We start from the raw sequence: 21,488 nt of genomic DNA, 5'->3' as shown, positions 1-21,488 counted from the left end.
GATGAAAGTGAAAGAGGAGAGTGAAAAAGTTGGCTTAAAGCTCAACATTCAGAAAACGAAGATCATGTCATCTGGTCCCATCACTTCATGGGAAATAGATGGGGAAACAGTGTCAGACTTTATTTTTCTGGGCTCCAAAATCACTGCAGATGGTGACTGCAGCCATGAAATTAAAAGACGCTTACTCCTTGGAAGGAAAGTTATGACCAACCTAGGTAGCATATTCAAAAGCAGAGACATTACTTTGCCAACAAAGGTCCGTCTCGTCAAGGCTATGGTTTTTCCTGTGGTCATGTATGGATGTGAGAGTTGGACTGTGAAGAAGGCTGAGCGCCAAAAATTGATGCTTTTGAACTGTGGTGCTGGAGAAGACTCTTGAGAGTCCCTTGGACTGCAAGGAGATCCAACCAGTCCATTCTAAAGGAGATCTGTCCTGGTGTTCTTTGGAAGGAATGATGCTAAAGCTGAAACTCCAGTACTTTGGCCACCTCATGCGAAGAGTTGACTCATTGGAAAAGACTGATGCTGGGAGGGATTGAGGGCAGGAGGAGAAGGGGACGACAGAGGATGAGATGGCTGGATGGCATCACCGACTCGATGGACGTGAATTCCGGGAGCTGGTGATGGGACAGGGAGGCCTGGCGTGCTGCAATTCATGGGGTCGCAGAGTCGGACACGACTGAGAACTGAACTGAACTGAATGACTAGTGATGTTGAGCATATTTTCATGTGCTTATTGACTATTCTTTTTTTTTTTTTAATAGATGTGTTGTAAGTAGAAACTGTGATTATTTAATGTCCTGGTTAAACAAACTTTCTCAATTGCTCTTAAAAGCAAAACTGCATTGGCCCTCCTGGTAAAACTGCTGTGGCCATTTCTGTACCACTGCCGCACGCCCGCTCTGCCTCACCCCATTCCTCCTTAAGGAGCAGCTTTACCCGCTGGGCTAACAGGTTCCCTGGAGCCTTTCCTGAGGACCATCCTAGAATGGGGTCTGCAGCGCTGCTGAGACTCCAGGAGTGACCCCATCGCCAGGACCTGGTCAGAGTTGCGATGACTTCTCAGCACCGACACCGGCCACCTCCGCGGCCCACAGATTGGAGTGTGGGGACGGCGGAGCACGAGGGAGGGTGAACCGACCCCGAATCCAGAACCGGCTTGCTGCATGGGACCCCTAGTCCCCTGCCCAGTGTCCTCCACCGGCAGGGCGGGGCCTCGGTGCGTGGGGCGGGGCCTATCTGGAGGCGGGGTCGAGACTCGAACGGGCGATTCTGGGGGACAGGGCTGGAGGTCCGCCAGTTCCGGGAGCGGGGCGGATCGGCCGGGGCCTAGGTGGAGGCCGGGGCCGACATCCGGGAGGGTGGCTCCGGGGGCGGGGCCAGGCGGGGCGGGACCGCTTCTTGGTGGGCGTGGCCTTCGCGGCCCCGGCCCGCCCCTTCCTGCCCCGGCGCCTAGCGAGGAGGAGCGGCGGCGGCTCGGCGGCAGCGACGGGAGCGGCGCAGGGACGCGGTGCTGGTTCACGGGGCCGCGGAGATGCTGGGCGTGGCGTCAGGAATGACCAACAGGTAAGATCGCGCGGGTGGTGAGCTCGAGGCTAGAACCGGAGCCGCAGCCACGTCGGCGGTGCTGCCGCCGGGGAGGCCCCTCCCTGCGGCGCGGGCGGACAGGCCTGCAGAGCCCGGGGCCGAGTGGACCGCGACCCGGCCCGGCGCTCCTAGCCCTGCTCGGGTCGCAGGAGGCGTCCGTGAGGGCGGGGACGGCTCAAGGCTAGAGATTTACCGCGTTAGAAACGTAACAGACCTTAAAGGATATTTACTCATTCATTAAATGTAAAATGAGTCTGTGATCTCAACGTGTATAACGCATGCTTCATGAAAATAGCGTTTTCCTAACAAATAATTCAGTGCGACGAGAGCCGTGGTTGTACATTTTGCAAAACTCCTAAATGTGTGCATTTCCTTGCCTGTTCTGCCTTCAGTCTGCTGCGGCCCGTTTTGCTTGAAATCCGAAGAAAACCCTCTCCTACGCAGAGATGCGGTTGGAAGAGGGAGCTTTCCACGTAGTTGCGGTATTTTCTGTTATCACTCCAAAACTGGGTAACTTAATGTTTCTTAAACGTGAGTTCGCTGTGGAGTCCTCAGTCTTACCGGGAGCTTTTCACTCGCGGTGACGCTGAAATTCTCCGCGGGCCCTGAGGTTCAAAGGGGCTTGCTCCTGATTTTAACAGGCATGTTCCTCCTTAGGAAGTGTTGATTCACTGAGTTAGGCAGACCTTCCAAACGTTGACACATCTCTTTATACAGTGTCACTAAGTAACATTTGTTAATATCACTTCTCATCCTCTCCTTAGATCTTTAGGTTTGAAACTGTCTCTCAAGCTCCAGGCAGTGGAAAGTTTTCCAACATTCTCATTCTCAGTTGGAAGCTTGATTTTTATTATCAGTAAGAAACTCTTGTCAATTGTTTTCTTCAAAGTAACAGACTCGCTTTGTTTAGTTTCAAGAAATGTCTGCCAAATGCTAGTCTAAAAACCATAGTTTGTTATTCTTTCTGGTAAAAACGGTAGACCATGAAAAAAAGCGTCTGATTGAGTGGTCCCTGGGTCACCCTCTTGCTTGACCTGCAGACAATTGTCTTACTGTGGTGTGCGGCCCAAGTGCTTCATTCATCACAAGAAACAGAACAGAAGGTCAGAGGTCGAGATTTAATAACATCAATAATTGGTACTGCTTCATTAAGGACAATTTTTTGTTTCTAGAAAAATTTATTGAAAATTCAGTTCAGTTCAGTTCAGTTCAGTCACTCAGTCGTGTCCGACTCTTTGCGACCCCATGAATCGCAGCATGCCACGCCTCCCTGTCCATCACCAACTCCCGGAGTTCACCCAGACTCACGTCCATCGAGTCAGTGATGCCATCCAGCCATCTCATCCTCTATCGTCCCCTTCTCCTCCTGCCCCCAATCCCTCCCAGCATCAGAGTCTTTTCCAATGAGTCAACTCTTCTCATGAGGTGGCCAAAGTACTGGAGTTTCAGCTTTAGCATCATTCCTTCCAAAGAAATCCCAGGGCTGATCTCCTTCAGAATGGACTGGTTGGATCTCCTTGCAGTCCAAGGGACTCTTAAGAGTCTTCTCCAACACCACAGTTCAAAAGCATCAATTCTTCGACGCTCAGCCTTCTTCACAGTCCAGCTCTCACATCCATACATGACCACAGGAAAAACCATAGCCTTGACTAGATGAACCTTTGTGGGCAAAGTAATGTCTCTGCTTTTGAATATGCTATCTAGGTGGGCCATAACTTTCCTTCCAAGGAGTAAGCGTCTTTTAATTTCATGGCTGCAGTCACCATCTGCAGTGATTTTGGAGCCCAGAAAAATAAAGTCTGACACTGTTTCCACTGTTTCCCCATCTATTTCCCATGAAGTGATGGGATCAGATGCCATGATCTTCGTTTTCTGAATGTTGAGCTTTAAGCCAACTTTTTCACACTCCTCTTTCACTTTCATCAAGAGGTTTTTTAGTTCCTCTTCACTTTCTGCCATAAGGGTGGTGTCATCTGCAAATCTGAGGTTATTGATATTTCTCCTGACAATCTTGAGTCCAGCTTGTGTTTCTTCCATACAAAATTTAACATATATGTAAGGTATGAAGAATGACAATACAATGGATACATTATGACTTGAGTATAACCATCTCCCTTTATTTTCTTTGGCTGCACCACATAGCCTGTAGGATCTTAGTTCTGCAATCAGGGATCGAACCTGCACCCCTGCATCCCTGCATTGAGAATGCAGAGTTTTAACCACTGGACCACCAGGGAAGTCCCTAAGCAGGTCCTTTTAAGAGCCTTGCTTATATTCTGATATCATCACATTGCTATCCTAAATTTTCCTTTAGCAGTCCCTTACTTTTTCCTCTTTTTTTTAGTACCAAGTACATTTGTAGTGTTGTGTGACCATCACCAGTATCTATCTCCAGAACCCTTTTTTCTTGCAAAACTGAAAGTACTCATTAAACAACTTACCATTTCCTTCTCCCTCCAGCCCCTCATCACCCTCGTTGTATTTTCTGTCTCTGATTTTGACAATTCCAAGGACCTCGTGTAAAAGGAATCATCCTGTCTTTGCTTTTTATGACTGGCTTATTTCACACAGCATATCATCCTCAGTGTTCATCCTTTTTGTATTGTGTGTCAGAATTTCCTTTCTTTTTAAGATTGATTGTATGTTTCCAATCTTGTATAAACATACAAGATTCCATTGTATGTTTATACTATTTATTTGGTTATTCATTCATCCTCCAGTGGACACTTGGGTTGTTTCCACCTTTTGGTTATTGTGAATGGTGCTGCTTTGAAAATGGGTGTACATTTTTTATTTGAAAATTTTATTGAGATAATTGTATTTGGGGTGGGGGGGCGTTCCGTGGTGGCTCAGCAGTAAAGAATCCTCCTGCAATGCAGGAGATACAAGTTTGATCTCTTAGCCATGAAGATCCCCTGGGGAAGGAAATGATAACCCACTCCAGTATTCTCACCTGGGAAATGCCATGGACAGAGGAGCTTGGTGGACTACAGTCCAGGGGGTCCCAAAGGAGTTGAACATGACTTAGCAACTAAAGAACAACAGTTTTTTTATTTTATTAATTTTTTATGTATTCATTTATTTATGGCTGTTTCATGTGGCACACAGGATCTTAGTTCCCCAACCAAGGATCAAACCTCTGCAGTGGAAGCGGGAGCTTCTTGGCATTATTATGAAAATGGTTTTGATCCCCAGGCTTCTTAAAAAGGTCTTGGGAACCTTCTAGGGTTTCCAGACCACCCTTTGAGAACCACTGTTAACACCATCTGAAATCAGGAGGGAAGTAGCGATTCTTGAATATTTAAAAAGAAGTATCTACCAAGAATTCTCTTAGAAATGAGTGTCGAGTGCTTGTTGTAGTGAGTGCTTTCTGTTTGGGAGGAGTTTTAGTGGGACTTGAAGAACCGCTATGGGAAAAGCAGCTTTTGCCTTGAAGGATTTTTCTGGGGCACAATGCCAGCGTATCATGAAGGGGTGATGCCCTGGTGGGGTTTCTTCTAGATCTTCACTGCCCTGTGCCTGTTTGTGTGTGAGGAAACCATGCTCTTAGTTTAACTAGTGAGAAGTTGGCAGTAGGGAAGATGGCTCCGTCAGGATGTCATGTGCCCTGCAGGCTTAGGATGTGAGGACCACGGTCATCACCCCTCTTTCATTTGGGATGGCCTTGAACTAGTTCCTGGATGATCTTTCTCCTGCTGAACGTGGGTGGCTTTCCCTTTCCTCCCCAAAGGGGGGAGTATCTTCCTGCCCTCCTGAGGCCCCAGGGGCTACAGGTTGGGGGAGGCGGATCCAGGCTGATGATGGAAGCTCCGAGCTTTCCCCCGGAAGCCTCTGTGTTCAATAATCCTGTGTCTGTTCCTCAGACGATCGTTTAAGTAAACCTCAGTGTAGGTCGTGTTCTCAGGTAGGGCTGCACTTAAATAGAAGGAGAAGCATCTCAAACCATTCGTCGATTTTACATTTCTCCAAATTGTGCTCTAAGCTGTGGTTTCCCACCCACAGGAATGTCCTCTACATTACACACTGGCCTGTGGCCAGGTTGTTTTCCTAAAGCTTTAAGTTATTTGAGAAACACGAGCTGGGGTGCCCATTGCCACATCCATGGACCCTCCAGCAGCCTTAGGCCTCATGAGATGTCCCCTCCTCTCTTGTTTCGTCAGATGTTTCCACACAGGAGCTCATGGGAGGGGGTTCATTTTCCTGCATCTTCTTCATGTCGGAGCTTATTTGCCTTGGCGAGTCCACAGTGACTTTTGACGTGCAGGTTGGGAGGCTGCAGACACAGCGGGCTGTGCATAGTGTGTCCTGAAGGAGGAAGCAGGCGGTGGGGGGGCAAGCGTGAATGCCCTTAGGGGAGCTTGGGGTGGGACACACCGGACTGAAGTAACTTGCCTGAGGTCAGGTAAGGTCCTGTGGAGGTACAAGAAATGATATACAAAGGTCCAGTGTATTCTTTACCCAGTTTCCCCATCGATAGCATTTTGCAAAGCTGTGGTACGTGGTCCGAGTCGCAGTGTCAATGGCCATGCAGTCCCTGGGTCTCACTCAAATTTCCCAGCTGTACCTGCGGTTGTGGCTCTGGGACACCCCACCCAGGTGAGACTTTGATGTGTCCGAGCCACATTAACAGGATAACTCTGGATATTTCTGGATGATTATTCTGTGTCACCACAAAGCTGTTGTGTCACAGAGTACCGGATGTCAGTCTCTTTCAAGTCGATTCCATTTGTGAAGTGCGTCCTTCGGGACTTGCTGTTCCGAGGCCCATGTGCCAGTGATCATGGTACTTCCTCCCGGAGGCCAGGGTCTCCCCCGACCCCACACGCTGTGCTCACAGGGCCAGCCTGACAGTCCTTCCTGCTGGGGGGCTCCTCTTCTGGCACATCCGTTCGGGGACAAGTCTGAGCAGCTGCTTAGACAGATTGTAGGTTGCTTCTCATGGGGAAGGGTGGTAGTGCTTATGCTGTGTTTCATGTGCTTGTTTTGCTCCTGAGGCCGGGCACGTTGCTGTCCACATAGGCCCGCCTGGGGAGTGTGGGCGGCGGGCGTGTGGGCACGTGGACACGGTGGTGTCTGGGCCGCTAGCGGGTCCTCGTCCTCCTCGATACGGAGGACTCAGCAGCGGGCTCTTAGGTGCCGGGTGGGTGCAGCCACAGAGATTCGAGGAGGATCGACGTGGCCCCAGCTCTCGAGAATCTTTCAGTGTGTTGTCCTTCATGTCAGTTCCACGTTTTCCTGGAGCGCCACGTTGGGCATGTCACCTCTCTTTTCAGAATGTTAAGAAGACTCCTGACTGCCTGTCAGATAAGGTCCGGACTCCCGCGCCTGGCACTCAGGCTGTTTGTCACCTTCTGGCTGGTCATTGGCCCCCTCAGCCCCTTGTCTCGGAAGGTACTCTGCACACCCCCAACCTCAGGGCCTCTGCTCACACGGCTGGAAAACCTTCCTCTCATTGTCTTCTCGGCCATTGGAGCAGAGTGGCTGCTTGGCCCTTGGATGCTGAGTTCCTGAAACATGGATTGAGGTTGTGCTGGAGCCTCAGGGCTCAGAGCTCATGTCCTTCCTCCTAGAACACTTTGACCTCCTTCGGGTGACTACCATCTCGTGTTTTATGTTGTAGTTACCTATGTGTGCATGCTCAGTCACTTTAGTCATGTCCAACTCTTTGTGACCCTATGGACAGTCACCCACAAGGCTCCTCCGTCCATGGGATTCTTCAGGCAAGAATACTGGAGTGGGTTGCCCTGCCCTCCTCCAGGGGATCTTCCTGCCTCAGGGACTGAACCTGTGTCTCTTATGTCTCCTGCATCAGCAGGCAGGCTCTTTACCACTGGTGCCACCTGGGAAGCCCCATAATTTACTTGTGTCTGTATCTAATCTTTTCTGCCAAATCATAATCTCTAGAAGTAAAGGAATATCTTCATCGGGTTTGTTAGATGTCCAAGGAAGAATTAATTGGATTTAGATGGGCTTCATTTCTCCTTTTCTTCAGTCATCAGTGAATTGACGAGTCCACAGCCGGCTCTGCTGGATGCCTGTGACAAGCTTTCAATAAAGTCATAAGACTTGGGGTGAGAGGAGCTGGCCTGCACACATGGCTTAGCTGAACTCTGCAGTGTGATGTCCCGGTGGCAGAGACCTGGCATCTAGGGACCTCTGGAGAGAAATTCAGAGATGCTCAGCTATCCCTGTTAGATTATTTCTTCTCATGACTGGGCCGCCTTTTTGGAAACTTTCTTACTAATAACCACCTTTTATTAATAACCTGTGGTTACACAAGTACTTTAAGGTGTTAAACATCTATTTCACAAATCTTACACGGCTGCACTTCGAGGCAGGGCTTTTATGCCCACTTTACAGATGGAAACAGGGCAGGAGACGTCACAGGGTTGGGGTGAGATGAGCCGAGGTTGATGCCCAGCCTCGTCCCCTTCCCGCATCCCTTCCCCGCTGTGTCCCCTCCTGTTCAGATGAGGCCGAGGCTCCTGCTTCTCCTGGCTGTCAGGGTGTCCTCTTCACGTGGTAGGTAGTCGCGCCCCAAGTGTGGCGGTCATGAGGGACTGCATTGTCTCACTGCCAGATGGTCCTTCCTTCTGAACGTGGAGGTTGTAGTCTCACACTCGAGGCCCAGCTGGAAGATATGTCAGTTCACTTTCTTCACTTGAACTTGGGGTGTGTGTTTCATCTTGAGCACCTGACCCCTTTGCCTCCTGCTAGATGGGAGACCTGAGTTCGGAGAAGCACATTGTCCATGTCACACGTGAGCCCCGCTCCCCTGTTCCACAGTGACTCGATGGGGACCAGGCCCACCGTGAACCCTGAGCCCAGCCAGGCCAGGTCCAGGTGATGACCCTCAGGGGGAGGTGCCAGGGTTCTCCTGTCACCCTTGGAGGACAGCCGGGCAGGATGTGATGACGCCGCGGATCTTCCTCAAATCTTTGGAACACGATGGTGAGAGATCGGTGCCACGGGCCCCCCCACCCCAACCCATGCCTCGACGCCCTCGTGGAAAGCAGTTCTCAGCCTTGGGCTCCTGGAGGCAGATGCAGAAATAGATGAAGATGAGCCTGCTAATAAGCCTGGGATTACAGAAGGGACCTCAGGCCTCTGATTTACAGTTTCCTTCCAGATTGCGTTTATTCTTCGGATGTTTGAATTTAGGTTAAAAACTGAGCCTGATTCCTCAGGCTTGAGTTGAATGCCTCTGTCTGATATTCTAATAGGAAATTTTAGAACAAAGTAAATATTCACTCACTACTTTCTAATTTTCTCATTGAGAGAGCGTGTGGGAAAGTGGTGTCTGGAACATCGCCGTTTAGTTGGGGCCCACACCGGAATACACTACTTCCCCTCGGGTGCTGACGCTCTGCGGCCAGAATTGCTGTCTCTTTGGCATGCAGCCGTGGGCTTGTCACAGTGGGACATGTGTGAGGGAACGGAGTGTGGTCTTCATTAGAATCTTGAGCTGGGATAACTCACCCAGCACACCAGCAGACTCTGTTTTCCGAGTGTAGGCAGTGATGTTTTTGTAACAGCCGTGGACTCTTTGTAAACATGGCTGAGACTGGTTCTCCGTTTTCAAAAATGAGTCTGAGAAGGCTTCGGCTCCGACTAGAATCTGGAAGATTCTGTTAGCACTTAGCCCATTTCGGGCAACTGACTATACTTACATGTTTGAGGATAATGATGAAAAAAATATAAAAACTTTAGAAAATATATGTGTATAGGACAATAGGTTATCTGTCTCATAGGCCAGACCAGAATTGCAGTGATGTAACTTTAAACTGGGTGCCAGGCTAGTGTCTGAAATAATTTAATGCTGGTTCTGGACTTAATGTCCTTTTTTTTTTTTTTTTCCAATTCTGGCCTACTCACACCAGGAAATGAAAGCACTTTTTGTCTTTGGGTATTTGCCAGATCTGCCCAGAGCTCAAGGCATCTGCAGATGTCTGCTGGAGGCAGTTTCTGGTTGCTGTTAACAGAGTGTATAGCATGGGTACTTGTACACAGGCTACGAGACTTCTTCTCTGCTTCAGACCTGGGCCTCCCAGCACTGCTCAGGTGGTTTCCCCTCTCCCAGTTTACTGGTGACAACAACGGACAGCAGTGAAATGTGGAAAGTGATGCTTTAACTGTGTTACATAGCTGTCCATTGAATGTGACGAAAAAAGTTCCAGCTATTCCTCAAAATTTCAGAGGTCTCAGTTTTCCCACAGAGGTCATCTGGAGACCGTGAGACCAGACTTAAAAAGAAGCGTTTTCCCATCTTAAGCCCTTTTGACTTTTAAAATAAACACACACCCGCATCTCTTTCTAATGATGTGTTCGGTCATTGAGACACTTTCTATGAAGGAAGTTGTGGTGACAGTTTCTGGAATGTGGGGCTTCGGCGGATGCAGATTAAGTGGGTGATGGAGCTCCAGGGACACGAGGCTTGGGAACTTTTTAGCAGTCAAGCTTTCTTCTGCACTGTCAGGCTAATTGAGCTTCCCAGGAGGAAGCATTCCTGGAGATTAGCTGAACAAATGGAGGGATGAAAGTCAAAATCTGAGGTTGGGTCTGTTAAATGCATTTTGATAAAGAGCTTACATTCGAACAATGCAGCACTGTCCACAAAGGCTGCCGGTGCTGTAGGGAGTCCTGGTGTGCCACGCCATGGACAGTGCGAGCTCGCAGGAAGCTCTCAGGAAGTACTTGTCAAATGAATAAATGATGGTGTCATGTTTTATTTGGCGTGTATTCTTTTTGGCTTAGTGAAACAGAGCTCTTTAAATGTTGCCATAAAGTCACTCCTGAGTAAATACTAATAAAGATGGCTTCAGTCGGCGTTAAGATCAATTTGAAGGCTTATTTTAACTCCATGTGATTTCAGTAACTCCGTGCAGTGTTTTAGTATTCCCTCTCTTCCTGGGGTTAGCACAGGAACAGTTCTCCGACCTGAGGAGGTGCCACTCTGCACCAGTGAGGCTTCCAGGAGTAGGGGTGAAAATTTCCGGGTGAAACGTTAACAGTTTTTCCTGTAAACTTCTTCACTTTCCATATTAATATTTAATTTCGGTACTGTTAATCAGAATTCCAGGTGGAGTCTTTTGGTGAAATTGGTAGAATTGTCTCGATGTTTCTTTCTTTGGAGGAATAAAGGGGCAAGGACAGCAGAGAGCTGCTTCCCGAAGGGAGGAAAGTGGGGGTGGGGGAGCCATGTTGTCGGTCTATACCCATCACGGCTCATCACAGAGTCTGGGGTAACCGGGTTTTCAGGGGAAAAGAGGAAACATTCCTTAAAGTGCCATAAAACGGTGAGATCCTTTGTTAGCAGTTACGGGGAAAAGCCAGTTTATTGCCTTAGAGTCTCATTTTACATCAGCAGAAATTTCAGATGGATAATATTTAATAGCTACATATTAAATCCAGCCAGATAAACATGAAAATATAATAGGAATGTTTCCCAATTCCTAGAATGAGAAGTACTTTTTAAACTCAGAAGTTTTAAGAACCAAAAGGAAAGGTCTATTGGAAGGAGAATAAATTTCTGAAAATTAAAAACAAAAAACAGATGGGGAAAAACATTTGCAACAAAACAAAATAGAAAGCATTAGTATTATGAATTGATCAGAATATGCGCACCTAGTATGTGTGTAGGGGAAAGAACATGGACGGAGAAAATGTAACAAAATAGAAACCGGGAAATAAAATTAATGTACAAAAGTACAAGACGTGTTGCAGTGTGATTAGTGATTCATCAAAGATGCATATTAAAATAGATACTATCAGTTTTACAGTATTAGCAGATATTGTTAAAAACATGGGTACCTTGTATCACTGGTAAAGTTAGTAACATAGTTAGTTACCTTATATCACAGGTGTAAAGATATATGGGTAAAATTTGTTAGGAAAACAATTTGGCAGTATGTATCAAGTCTGAAATGATTTATAACTTGTAATTGAGAATTTCCATTTCTGTAAATCAAACCCAAGAAAGTAATTCTAAATGAGAAGAGAATGTGACGTGAAACGCAGCCTTATTTGTACTACAGTTTGCCCTGCTGTTTAATTCAATTCTGACACTATCCACCTGGAGTATACAAATGAACCCTGTCAGTTTCATATATATTATCCTCTTTCATCAAAATCAGAGCGTAAGTAGTTTCTGTAAGTTAAAGTTTCCAAGTTTGAAGTGTAAAATGCTTCAAGAGATTGCCAGTGTCCAGGGCCCCAACTTTGTGTGTGTTTGAAAAAGAACTGGTTTATTTCTGTCAGTAAACACGATTTCTTAATGACTCTTACAGAACAAAGGGCTGAATGTTTAATGAATTTGAGGTGTAAAATATAAGATCTTACTGTTCTGTTAACACTTCCCAACAAAGAGGAGTAACCTCAGGCCATTAGACACCTCAGGAGGACATCTCACTGCAGCATTCCTGACCCCTACCAGCAGGGCAGGTAATCCAGATGCAGTGATCGCCCTTCCTGTCCTGGGACTGTGGACTCCCTGCTGACAGCCCAGCAGAGCCCACTGGGTTTTCATGGTCCTCACTGCCTCTGTTGTTCTGGCATTTCTCTCTCTCTCTTTTTTTTTTTTTAAATGTAACAAACGGGCTTAGTCTACAGCAGGTAACTGAAGCAAACACCCTTTGACATCAGCTGTGAGGAGACTGTTAGGAACACATTTAACGGTAGGAAAATGAGATGGCAGCCGCCCTGCCAGGGTGCCTGACGCAGTGCTTGGGTCCCACCCTTGGGGAGGCTGAGCTCAGTCTCCTATGGAAGCTATCCTGTGTGGTTTGGCCTCCACACCCAGACCGGCCTCAGCTCAGAGTCTGTGCAGGTGGAGACCCTGTGGTGATCCCACCTTCGTGGCCATGATGGACGCCCTCCTGGACAATGTGGACATTGGTCCTGAGAGTTTCTAAGTGCCCCCAGCAGCTTCCAAGTGTCTGAGATACCCAGTGTGTGGTCCCCAGGGGCTCATACACACAGTCAAAGAAGCTCCTTCCAATTTCTCAGTCTGTAAATATGAGTTGATTGTAATTGGCTGTGATCAGTATTAGCTTCTGTTCCACAGGAAGTAAGAAAATAAAATTTTCCATCTTATGATTGACTATTAATAACTTCCCAACCATTATTCTCATTTTGCAGCAGAGTGTTGGTTTGTATTCAGTTAGACCTGACCTCCTGATTGTGAGAGGGTGTGGTGGTGCTAACCTCTGAGGAGGAATTCCACTCTTGACATTTAAAATCACTTTGCTTTTAACCTAGCCTGTCACCCTCCACCCTCAAGTGCTGCGTCTGTGGAGTGGAACTCATTCTGTGAAGCGCTTGCTGCAGGATCTGGAATCCCCTTCTGCACGTGCTTGTGAGCTGTGTGTGCATGTGTGTGTACGTGTATGCATGCACATGTGTACATTGTACATATGTATATCTGCATGTGTGTGTGCATGAGTGTGCATGTGTGTACCTTGGTGAGAAATGGAACGTCTCCTGCCACATCAGTAAACAAGGATGTCACAGTCATCAGTGATTGCAACCATCATGGGTGGTGAGCCGGTGAGCCCTGCGGGAACTCAGGAAGGAAGGAATACCAGCTGTCCATCAGCCATCAGACTGCAGCCACTCTCCATGGTGAGCCCTGAGGACGCTCAGGACATGAACACAAAGGATAGGGACTCCCCTGTCAGCCCAGTGGTTAGGACTTCACCTTCCAAGATGGGAGGGGAAGGATGGGGGCGGGTTCCATCTCTGGTCGGGGAGCCAAGATCCCACATGCCTAGCAGCCAAAAAACCAAAACATAAACATAAAACAGGCACGATATTGTAACAAATTCAATAAAGACTTTGAAAAAAAGAGAGAGGAAAACACAGGTTACTGGCCCCAGAGAGCGGAGGTAATGTCAAAGGAATGATTTCATTGAACCCAGACTCTTGCATCTTCCCATACACAGAAAATTGCTGAATTCTTTAACTTGGGACATCTGTTTTTCTTTAATTAACAATCATCTTCTGATGTTCAGACTACCTTCCCTTTGTTGCAAAAACTTCTATATAAGCTGGCTCCTCCTCTCACCTCCTCAGAGCAGTTCTCTCAGGGTCACTTGAGATGCTGTCCCCTTGGCTTGAAGTCCTAAAACTTCCCACAGAATAAAATGTAACTCTCAGCTTTTAGATTGTAACTATGAGTTGATCAGCAATGACACAAATAGGCAAACATTTATAAATGGTTTGATACTATATCAGCCTTGAGAGCCATTATTCAGTGGTCATTTGTTCTCTAGACCTTCCTACCAGGGCCCCTTCCAGGTGCGTGGGATCCAGTAGAGAGATGGAGCCTGGTCCCCACCTCCCCTGCCCCCACACCTCAGGCTCACAGCAGATGGTCCTTGAAGAGGTGGGGTGGGCAATGCCTCAGTGCCCTTCCTGGGCATGGCTCACCTCTGCCCCCAGTGAATAAATGCCAAGTCATGTTGAGGTCCAATCACCAGCGTCTGGATTGTGGAATCTGTCTCCTGACCACCCCCACCCACCACCTTCCTCCTAGCTCCCCGCCCCCACCCCACTCAGCTGTTCAAACCTCAGCTAGATTGGTCTCCATAAAGCCAGAGTCCCACCCTGTCCTCAAGCCCAGAGGCCTCTGTGGGTATCCCCTGACCCAAGAACAGCCCTGGTCTTCACAGCGACAGGGCACCCCCCCACCCTGTGTCCAGCCCTGTCCATGCCACTCTGGCCATGTTTGCGTCCCTGTAGTTCCTCCAGCTCACCAGCCAGGCCCCCAACCCAGAACCTCTCACCAGCTGTCACTCGGTCCAAGGTAACCACAGGGCCCACTCCACCACCCCTAGAGTCTTTCTCAGACGTGGCCTCCTTGGTGAAGCCTTTCCCATCAGTCCCGTCAATGGCTGTGACCTCCTCTCCCTGACCCCTGACCTCCTTCCCAGGAGGAGGCGTGGGTGACAGCGCTGCCAGTGGCCCAGCTCTTGTCCTGACGGGCCTGACCCCTGGGGTCACGAGAAGGGATGGACGGAGGTCCGCGTGGCCCCCAAGGAGAAGCCAGAGCTTCTGAAGGCCTGTGCTGGGCTGGAGCCCTGAGCTCTTCAGCCCCATCTGTCTCTACTCAGGGCTGCTTGTGACTGGATTGACCTCTGACCTCCTCCTAAAATGGGGAGGGGGCAGGGTGCAACCTGTCAAAGAATGACATAGCCCAAGGAGGCGACATAAACTGATTAGAACTCAAACGGTCCAAGATGGCAGATGAGTTGACTTCCACTAGACCTTGAGCCTCAGTGTACGCTCATTGTAACACCTGAACAAGCTAACTGACACACCCAGGCACCATGATAGTTCTCAGGATGACCTTCAAAGACCAAAAGGGGGCAGTGGTCCAATCCCTGGAAATCCCCAACCCTTCCCCAAAATAGTTGAAATAATCCTCCCGATCATTAGCCTATGAAACTACCCAGCCCATGAAAACTAACCACGCCATATTTTGGGGCCACTCTCACCTTCTGCACTCTATCTGTGGAGTGTGTTTCTAAATGAATCCTTTTCTTACCTAGACTTTGTCTCTCACTGAATTCTCTCTGCGATGAGACATCTAGAACCTGAGCTTGATTAAGTGTCAAAATGAGGTGTGTGATCCCAGTTAAAAAACCGCAGATTCAAGCCCCAGTCAGGGTTTAGGTTGGGCTGGACTCCCAGCTAAGTATGTTTGAGCCCCAGTCTGAGGGGCATGGTTTCACTTTCGGCTCCGGCTGTGCCCTGAGCTCCTGGGGGACCCCGTCTACATTGCAGGCATGGAAGATGCTTAGTGATGTTGTCACATTAGGTGATGAGTCTCTGGCAGGTGATGGTCAGTGGATGCTGTAATGCATGATGGGGGCAGAGGTCTCAAATTCAGTGCAGTTGGCATATGATTTCATCTTTTAGCATCATAGAGGGCGTTGATTGATTCTTTTCTATCATAGGTGGAGAAAGAAGTAAGAAATATGTTGAAAGAAAGTGAAAGTCACTCAGCTGTGTCTGACTCTTTGCGACCCCATGGACTATACAGGTCCATGGAATTCTCCAGGCCAGTATGCTGGCGTGGGTAGGTAGCCTTTCCCTTCTCCAGGGGATCTTCCCAACCCAGGGATCAAACCCATGTCTCCTGCATTGTGGGCAGATTCTTTACCAGCTGAGCCACAAGGGAAGCCCAAGAATATTAGAGTGGGTAGCCTATCCCTTCTCCAGCGGATCTTCCCAACCCAGGAATCGAACTGGGGTCTCCTGCATTTCAGGTGGATTCTTTACCAACTGAGCTATGAGGGAAGCCCAAGATATATGTTGTGTTAGAGTTAAAACTGCTTTGAAAGACAGCTAAGTATGAAAATGAGTGTTTAGGAGGGCCTGACCGTGTGATCACTGACCTAGAGCCAGACATCCTGAAATGTGAAGTCAAGTGGGCCTTAGAAACCATCACTATGAACAAAGCTAGTGGAGGTGATGGAATTCCAGTTGAGCTATTTCAAATCCTGAAAGACGAAGCTGTGAAAGTGCTGCACTCAATATGCCAGCAAATTTGGAAAACTCAGCAGTGGCCACAGGACTGGAAAAGGTCATTTTTCATTCCAATCCCAAAGAAAGGCAATGCCAAAGAATGCTCAAACTACCGCACAATTGCACTCACCTCACACGCTAGTAAAGTAATGCTCAAAATTCTCCAAGCCAGGCTTCAGCAATATGTGAACCATGAACTTCCAGATGTTCAAGCTGGTTTTAGAAAAGGCAGAGGAACCAGAGATCAAATTGCCAACATCTGCTGGATCATGGCAAAAGCAAGAGAGTTCCAGAAAAACATCTATTTCTGCTTTATTGACTATGCCAAAGCCTTTGACTGTGGATCACAATAAACTGTGGAAAATTCTGAAAGAGATGGGAATACCAGACCACCTGACGTAAATACTGAGAAATCTGTATGCAGGTCAGGAAGCAACAGTTGGAACTGGACATAGAACAACAGATTGGTTCCAAATAGGAAAAGGAGTCCGTCAAGGCTGTATATTGTCACCCTGCTTATTTAACTTATATGCAGAGGACATCATGAGAAACGCTGGACTGGAAGAAACACAAGCTGGAATCATGATTGCCGGGAGAAATATCAATAACCTCAGATATGCAGATGACACCACCCTTATGGCAGAAGGTGAAGAGGAACTAAAAAGCCTCTTGATGAAAGTGAAAGTGGAGAGTGAAAAAGTTGGCTTAAAGCTCAACATTCAGAAAACGAAGATCATGTCATCTGGTCCCATCACTTCATGGGAAATAGATGGGGAAACAGTGGAAACAGTGTCAGACTTTATTTTTTGGGGCTCCAAAATCACTGCAGATGGTGATTGCAGCCATGAAATTAAAAGACGCTTACTCCTTGCAAGGAAAGTTATGACCAACCTAGATAGCATATTCAAAAGCAGAGACATTACTTTGCCAACAAAGGTCCGTCTACTCAAGGCTATGGTTTTTCCTGTGGTCATGTATGGATGTGAGAGTTGGACTGTGAAGAAAACAGCGCCGAAGAATTGATGCTTTTGAACTGTGGTGTTGGAGAAGACTCTTGAGAGTCCCTTGGACTGCAAGGAGATCCAACTGATCCATTCTGAAGGAGATCAGCCCTGGGATTTCTTTGGAAGGAATGATGCTAAAGCTGAAACTCCAGTACTTTGGCTACCTCATGCAAAGAGTTGACTCATTGAAAAAGACTCTGATGCTGGGAGGGATTGGGGGCAGGAGGAGAAGGGGACGACAGAGGATGAGATGGCTGGATGGCATCACTGACTCAATGGACGTGAGTCTGAGTGAACTCCGGGAGTTGGTGATGGACAGGGAGGCCTGGCGTGCTGCGATTCATGGGGTCGCAAAGAGTTGGATACAACTGAGCGACTGAACTGAATTGAACTGACGGTGTTTGAGGGGCTTCCCTGGTGGCTCAGTGGTAAAGAACCTGCCTGCCAATGCAGGAGATGAAGGTTCAATCCTTGAAGATCCCCTAGAAAAGGAAATGGCAACCCATTCCAGTATTCTTCCTGGGAAATCCCATGGACTGAGGAGCCTGGTGGGCAAAGTCCATAAGTTGCCAAGAGTTAGACTCGACTTAGTAAAGTAAACAACAGTGACCTCGTTTGAAGAAAAGCCTGAGGGGACTTCCATGGTGGTACAGTGGCTGAGATTCTAAGCTACCAGTGCAGGGGGCCTGGGTTCAATTCCTGGTCAGGGAGCTAGATCCCACGTGCCACAATTAAGATCTGGACCAGCCAAGTAAATAAATATATATTTAAAAAGATAGGCCTGAGATTAGATAGCCTTTTAAACTAGTTTGGGAAGCATAGATTATAAATGTAAAAATTGTCTTTCTTAGTCTGTCTGATTATGTAACTGACCTTTGGGAGACTGTCCCATGTCCTGTTTCTATATTATGCCCCTTCTGTTTCCATATCCTCAGTTTTGTTTTCTCACCACCAGCCCTGGCTCCTGTCTGTGAAGGACAGGAGGTCACAGGGTTTTAGGGGCTCTCACACTGGAATGGACATCACGTAGGTTTTCACTGGCAAGGGGAATACAACCTCCGGGAGATGGTGAAGGACAGGGAAGCCTGGCCTGCTGCAGTTCGTGGTTTCAGAGTCAGACAAGACTTAGCAACTGAACAATGACAACCCTGCTCCAGCCATGTTCCTCGCAAGCAGAATGGGGATCACAGCCCTTCCCATGAGGACTCCTGGCAGGTTGCCCAGAGTGGAAAGGACTCGGCTCAGGGAGCCTCCCCTTCATGAGGATGGGGGCAGCTCTGATGATGTGATACACAGATGCAGCCCCTGTGGGAGGGACCACCATCCAGCTGTGCAGGTCTTCTGTGTTGGCAGTTCTCCGGTAAGCTTCAGACCAGTGGCTTAGGACATGTGTTATTTACTCCCTCATTTGTAGAGATGGGGAGTCTGCACCTGGACTGCAGCTTAACCTGGGCACCCGGCGAGGGGCTGAGCTGACGGGGCTCTAACTCCTGCTCTGCCAAGTATGTCATGGTGTTTCTCTTAAATGTTATGACTAGAAGCACATAGAATTTACCATCATGGCCATTTTTAGTGTGTGATTCAGCAGTGTTAGGTGTATTTACATTGTTGTGAATCAGACCTCCAGAACATTTTCATCCTCCCGCAGGGAATCTCTGTGTCCGGGGATTAGTGTCTCCCCACCAGGCCCTGGCAGCCAGGGTTCTGCTTTCTCTGTAGGCCTCCCTACACTAGGTATCTAACATAAGGGAAATCACGCCATATTTGTCCCTTGGTGATGGGCTTGTCTCACTGAGCACAAAATCAGCGTGCGTACATGTTGAGGCCTGTGTTAGACTTTCCTTTTTAAGGCTGTGTGGGAGGTGCTCCCTGAGGGGTTCAGTGACAGTTCATCTGTCATCTGTCAATAGATGTTTGTGTTGCTTTTACCTCTTGGCTCTTGTGCATGATGCTACTCAGAATGTGTCTGTTCAAATATCCCTTTGAGACCCTGCTTTCAGTTCTCCTGGATACACACCTAGAAGTGCAATTGCTGCTCATTTGGTAGTTCTGCTTATAACTTTCTGAAGAACTCGCATTCATTTTTCCATAGCTGTTGCACATTTTACAACCCCAGCAACAATGCACAAAGCTGCCAGATTCTCTATATCCCCGCCAGCACTTGTTATTTTCTGTTTTGTTTCATTTTGTTTTGTTTTGTAATATGCATCCTCGTGGCTATGAGGGGAGTATCTCATTGTGGTTCTGATTTACATTCCCTGATGATTAGTGATGGGAAACATCTTTTCATGTCTCTGTTGACCATTTGTGTGTATATATATATATATATATATATATATATATCTTTTTTTTTTGAGAAATGTCTGTTTTAAGTCCTTTGCCTAGTTCTTAGTTGGATTGTGTGATTTTTTTTTGTTTCTGAATATTAACTCCTGATCACATATATGATATGCAAATATATTTTCCCATTCCATAGGTTGACTTTTTACCCTGTTGATTGTTGGTTGACTTTTTTGATGCACAGAATTTTTAAGTTTGATGTAGTCAAATTTGTCCATTTTTGTTTTGTTGCCTGCACTTTTGGTGTCATATTCAAGGAGTCATCGTCCAATCCAATGTCATCCCACTTTACCCTGTGTTTTCTTCTAGGATTCTTTTATAGAGTTTTGTGTTTTTAATTTTAGGTCTTTAATTCATTTGGGGTTAATATTTTTAAGTAGTTCAAGATAAGGGCCCAACTTCCTCCTTTTGCATATGGAAATCCACTTTCCCAACATTATTTGTGGAAGAAATTCCTTTCCCATCATGCCGGTTTTAAGGGTAGGGGAGAGAGAGTGACAAGGGAGGGGATAGTTATTTGGGGAAAAAGGAGGAGCTCCTGTGTTTTTTAGCTTTGGCACGGGTTTGGCACACATTGAGAGAGGTATGCATTCGTCTTAGCTAGTGAGACAGGCTTGCAACAATTATGGAGAGCTTGTTTCCTCAAGGTAGATAGGGTTCAATGGCTGTTTATATTGTTTGTGTGGAGAAAAGTAAGTCTCAAGATGTGACAGGAATACAATGTCCTCTCTGGCCCCAAAGAGATCCACTTTCCAGAACCCAGGGTTTCCGGAAGCCAGAAGTGCTGGCAGGCTGGTGTGGGGGAGGAAATCTTTTTAGTGGCAAAGTAACGAGGCCCTGAGTTCCCCAGAGAAAGACACAGCCACTGACTCGAATAGGCTCCATCCCTCTTCTCCCAGGCCTGACGCTTCTCACAGCAGTGTCTCACAGCAGGGGATGTGACCATCCTGGAGGCCAAGAACTGGGCAGGCACAGACCCTGAGTAACGGGAGGACAGACTGCCCTGTGGCCCTCACCTGCAGGGGTAAGGCAGGGGCACAGAGCTATTCCTCTTGTTGCTGAAGAGTTGGCCTCTGAGTACCCAGAGACCAGAGAGACCTGGGCTCCAGGAGTAAGTCTGAGTAGCTGAGGGACAGGTATGTAGATCTCATTTGTTTTATATATATATCAACTACATTAGTTATATATACATATTACTAATGTAGTTGTTGTTCAGTTGCTAAGTGGAGTCTGACTCCTTGTCACCCCATGAACTGCAGCACATCAGGCTCCTCTGTCCTCCACCATCTCCCAGAGTTTGCTCAAACTCATGTCCATTAAGTCAGTGATGGCATTCAACCATCTCATCGTCTAGCCCCCCTGCCCCCTTCTCCTCCTGCCCTCAATCCTGCCCAGCGTTGGGGCCTTTTCCAGTGAATCTAATGTGGTAGCATTTTTCCAAGCTGCTAAACATTGCAACTGTCTGATTCTCTTGTTAAAATCTCTGGGCTATGAACAAGCTTATGGACACCATGTTAGTATTTTTATTGCTTTCCTTTCTGCAGTAAGTGCTGAGTGCCTGTGTATTATTTATTGTGAGGGACTTGGCTATTGTGCATCCTTCCTCGGGTTACAGTGCGGTACAGGAGACTCGGTGTTTCTAAAGTAACGGTAATAACTAGTAAGACAAAGGCTTGCTTTTCAGATTGTCTTTGGAGGTCCTCTGCTGGAGGAGAGATGTCTTTCAAGGGCTGGAGTGAAATAGCACATAGTTTAAGGGTCTGGGTCTTCGCCACATCTCATCCTGTGTGGAAGCAGCAGTGGTTCTGTGGGTCCCATGGGGTGGATGGGACCTGAGAAGTGTTTGAGCCACATTTCAGTCCTGCTCTGCTGTCCTGGATGTTCTTGTGGAGCTGTTGGCAAACAGTGTGGACGCCCCGAAAGAAAACATGGGTGGGTGTGATCACTCATCACCCACATGGCTGACTGAGGTGGGCAGTGGACGGTCTCCTGGAAATGCTGACAGCTCCCCTGGCCTCTCGTTCAGGAGGG

At 47.6% G+C, this 21,488-nt stretch overlaps 1 protein-coding gene across 1 annotated transcript in view; it reads left to right on the top strand.

Annotated features, from left to right (window-relative positions):
• Nucleotides 1–1,414: 1,414 nt before the first annotated feature.
• LIMS1 (LIM zinc finger domain containing 1) overlaps nt 1,415–21,488 on the top strand; it is an 82,294-nt gene continuing 62,220 nt past the window's right edge. Inside the window, exon 1 of the mRNA XM_044925956.2 lies at nt 1,415–1,566. Within this exon, the coding sequence (XP_044781891.1) occupies nt 1,535–1,566 (32 nt within the window). The 5' untranslated portion in view covers nt 1,415–1,534. The remainder of the gene's footprint in view (nt 1,567–21,488) is intronic.

The sequence above is a fragment of the Bubalus bubalis genome, chromosome 12 (assembly GCF_019923935.1).
Source record: "Bubalus bubalis isolate 160015118507 breed Murrah chromosome 12, NDDB_SH_1, whole genome shotgun sequence".
In the NCBI taxonomy this organism is placed as follows: Eukaryota; Metazoa; Chordata; class Mammalia; order Artiodactyla; family Bovidae; genus Bubalus; species Bubalus bubalis.
This window is presented reverse-complemented; position numbering and strand designations above follow the sequence as displayed.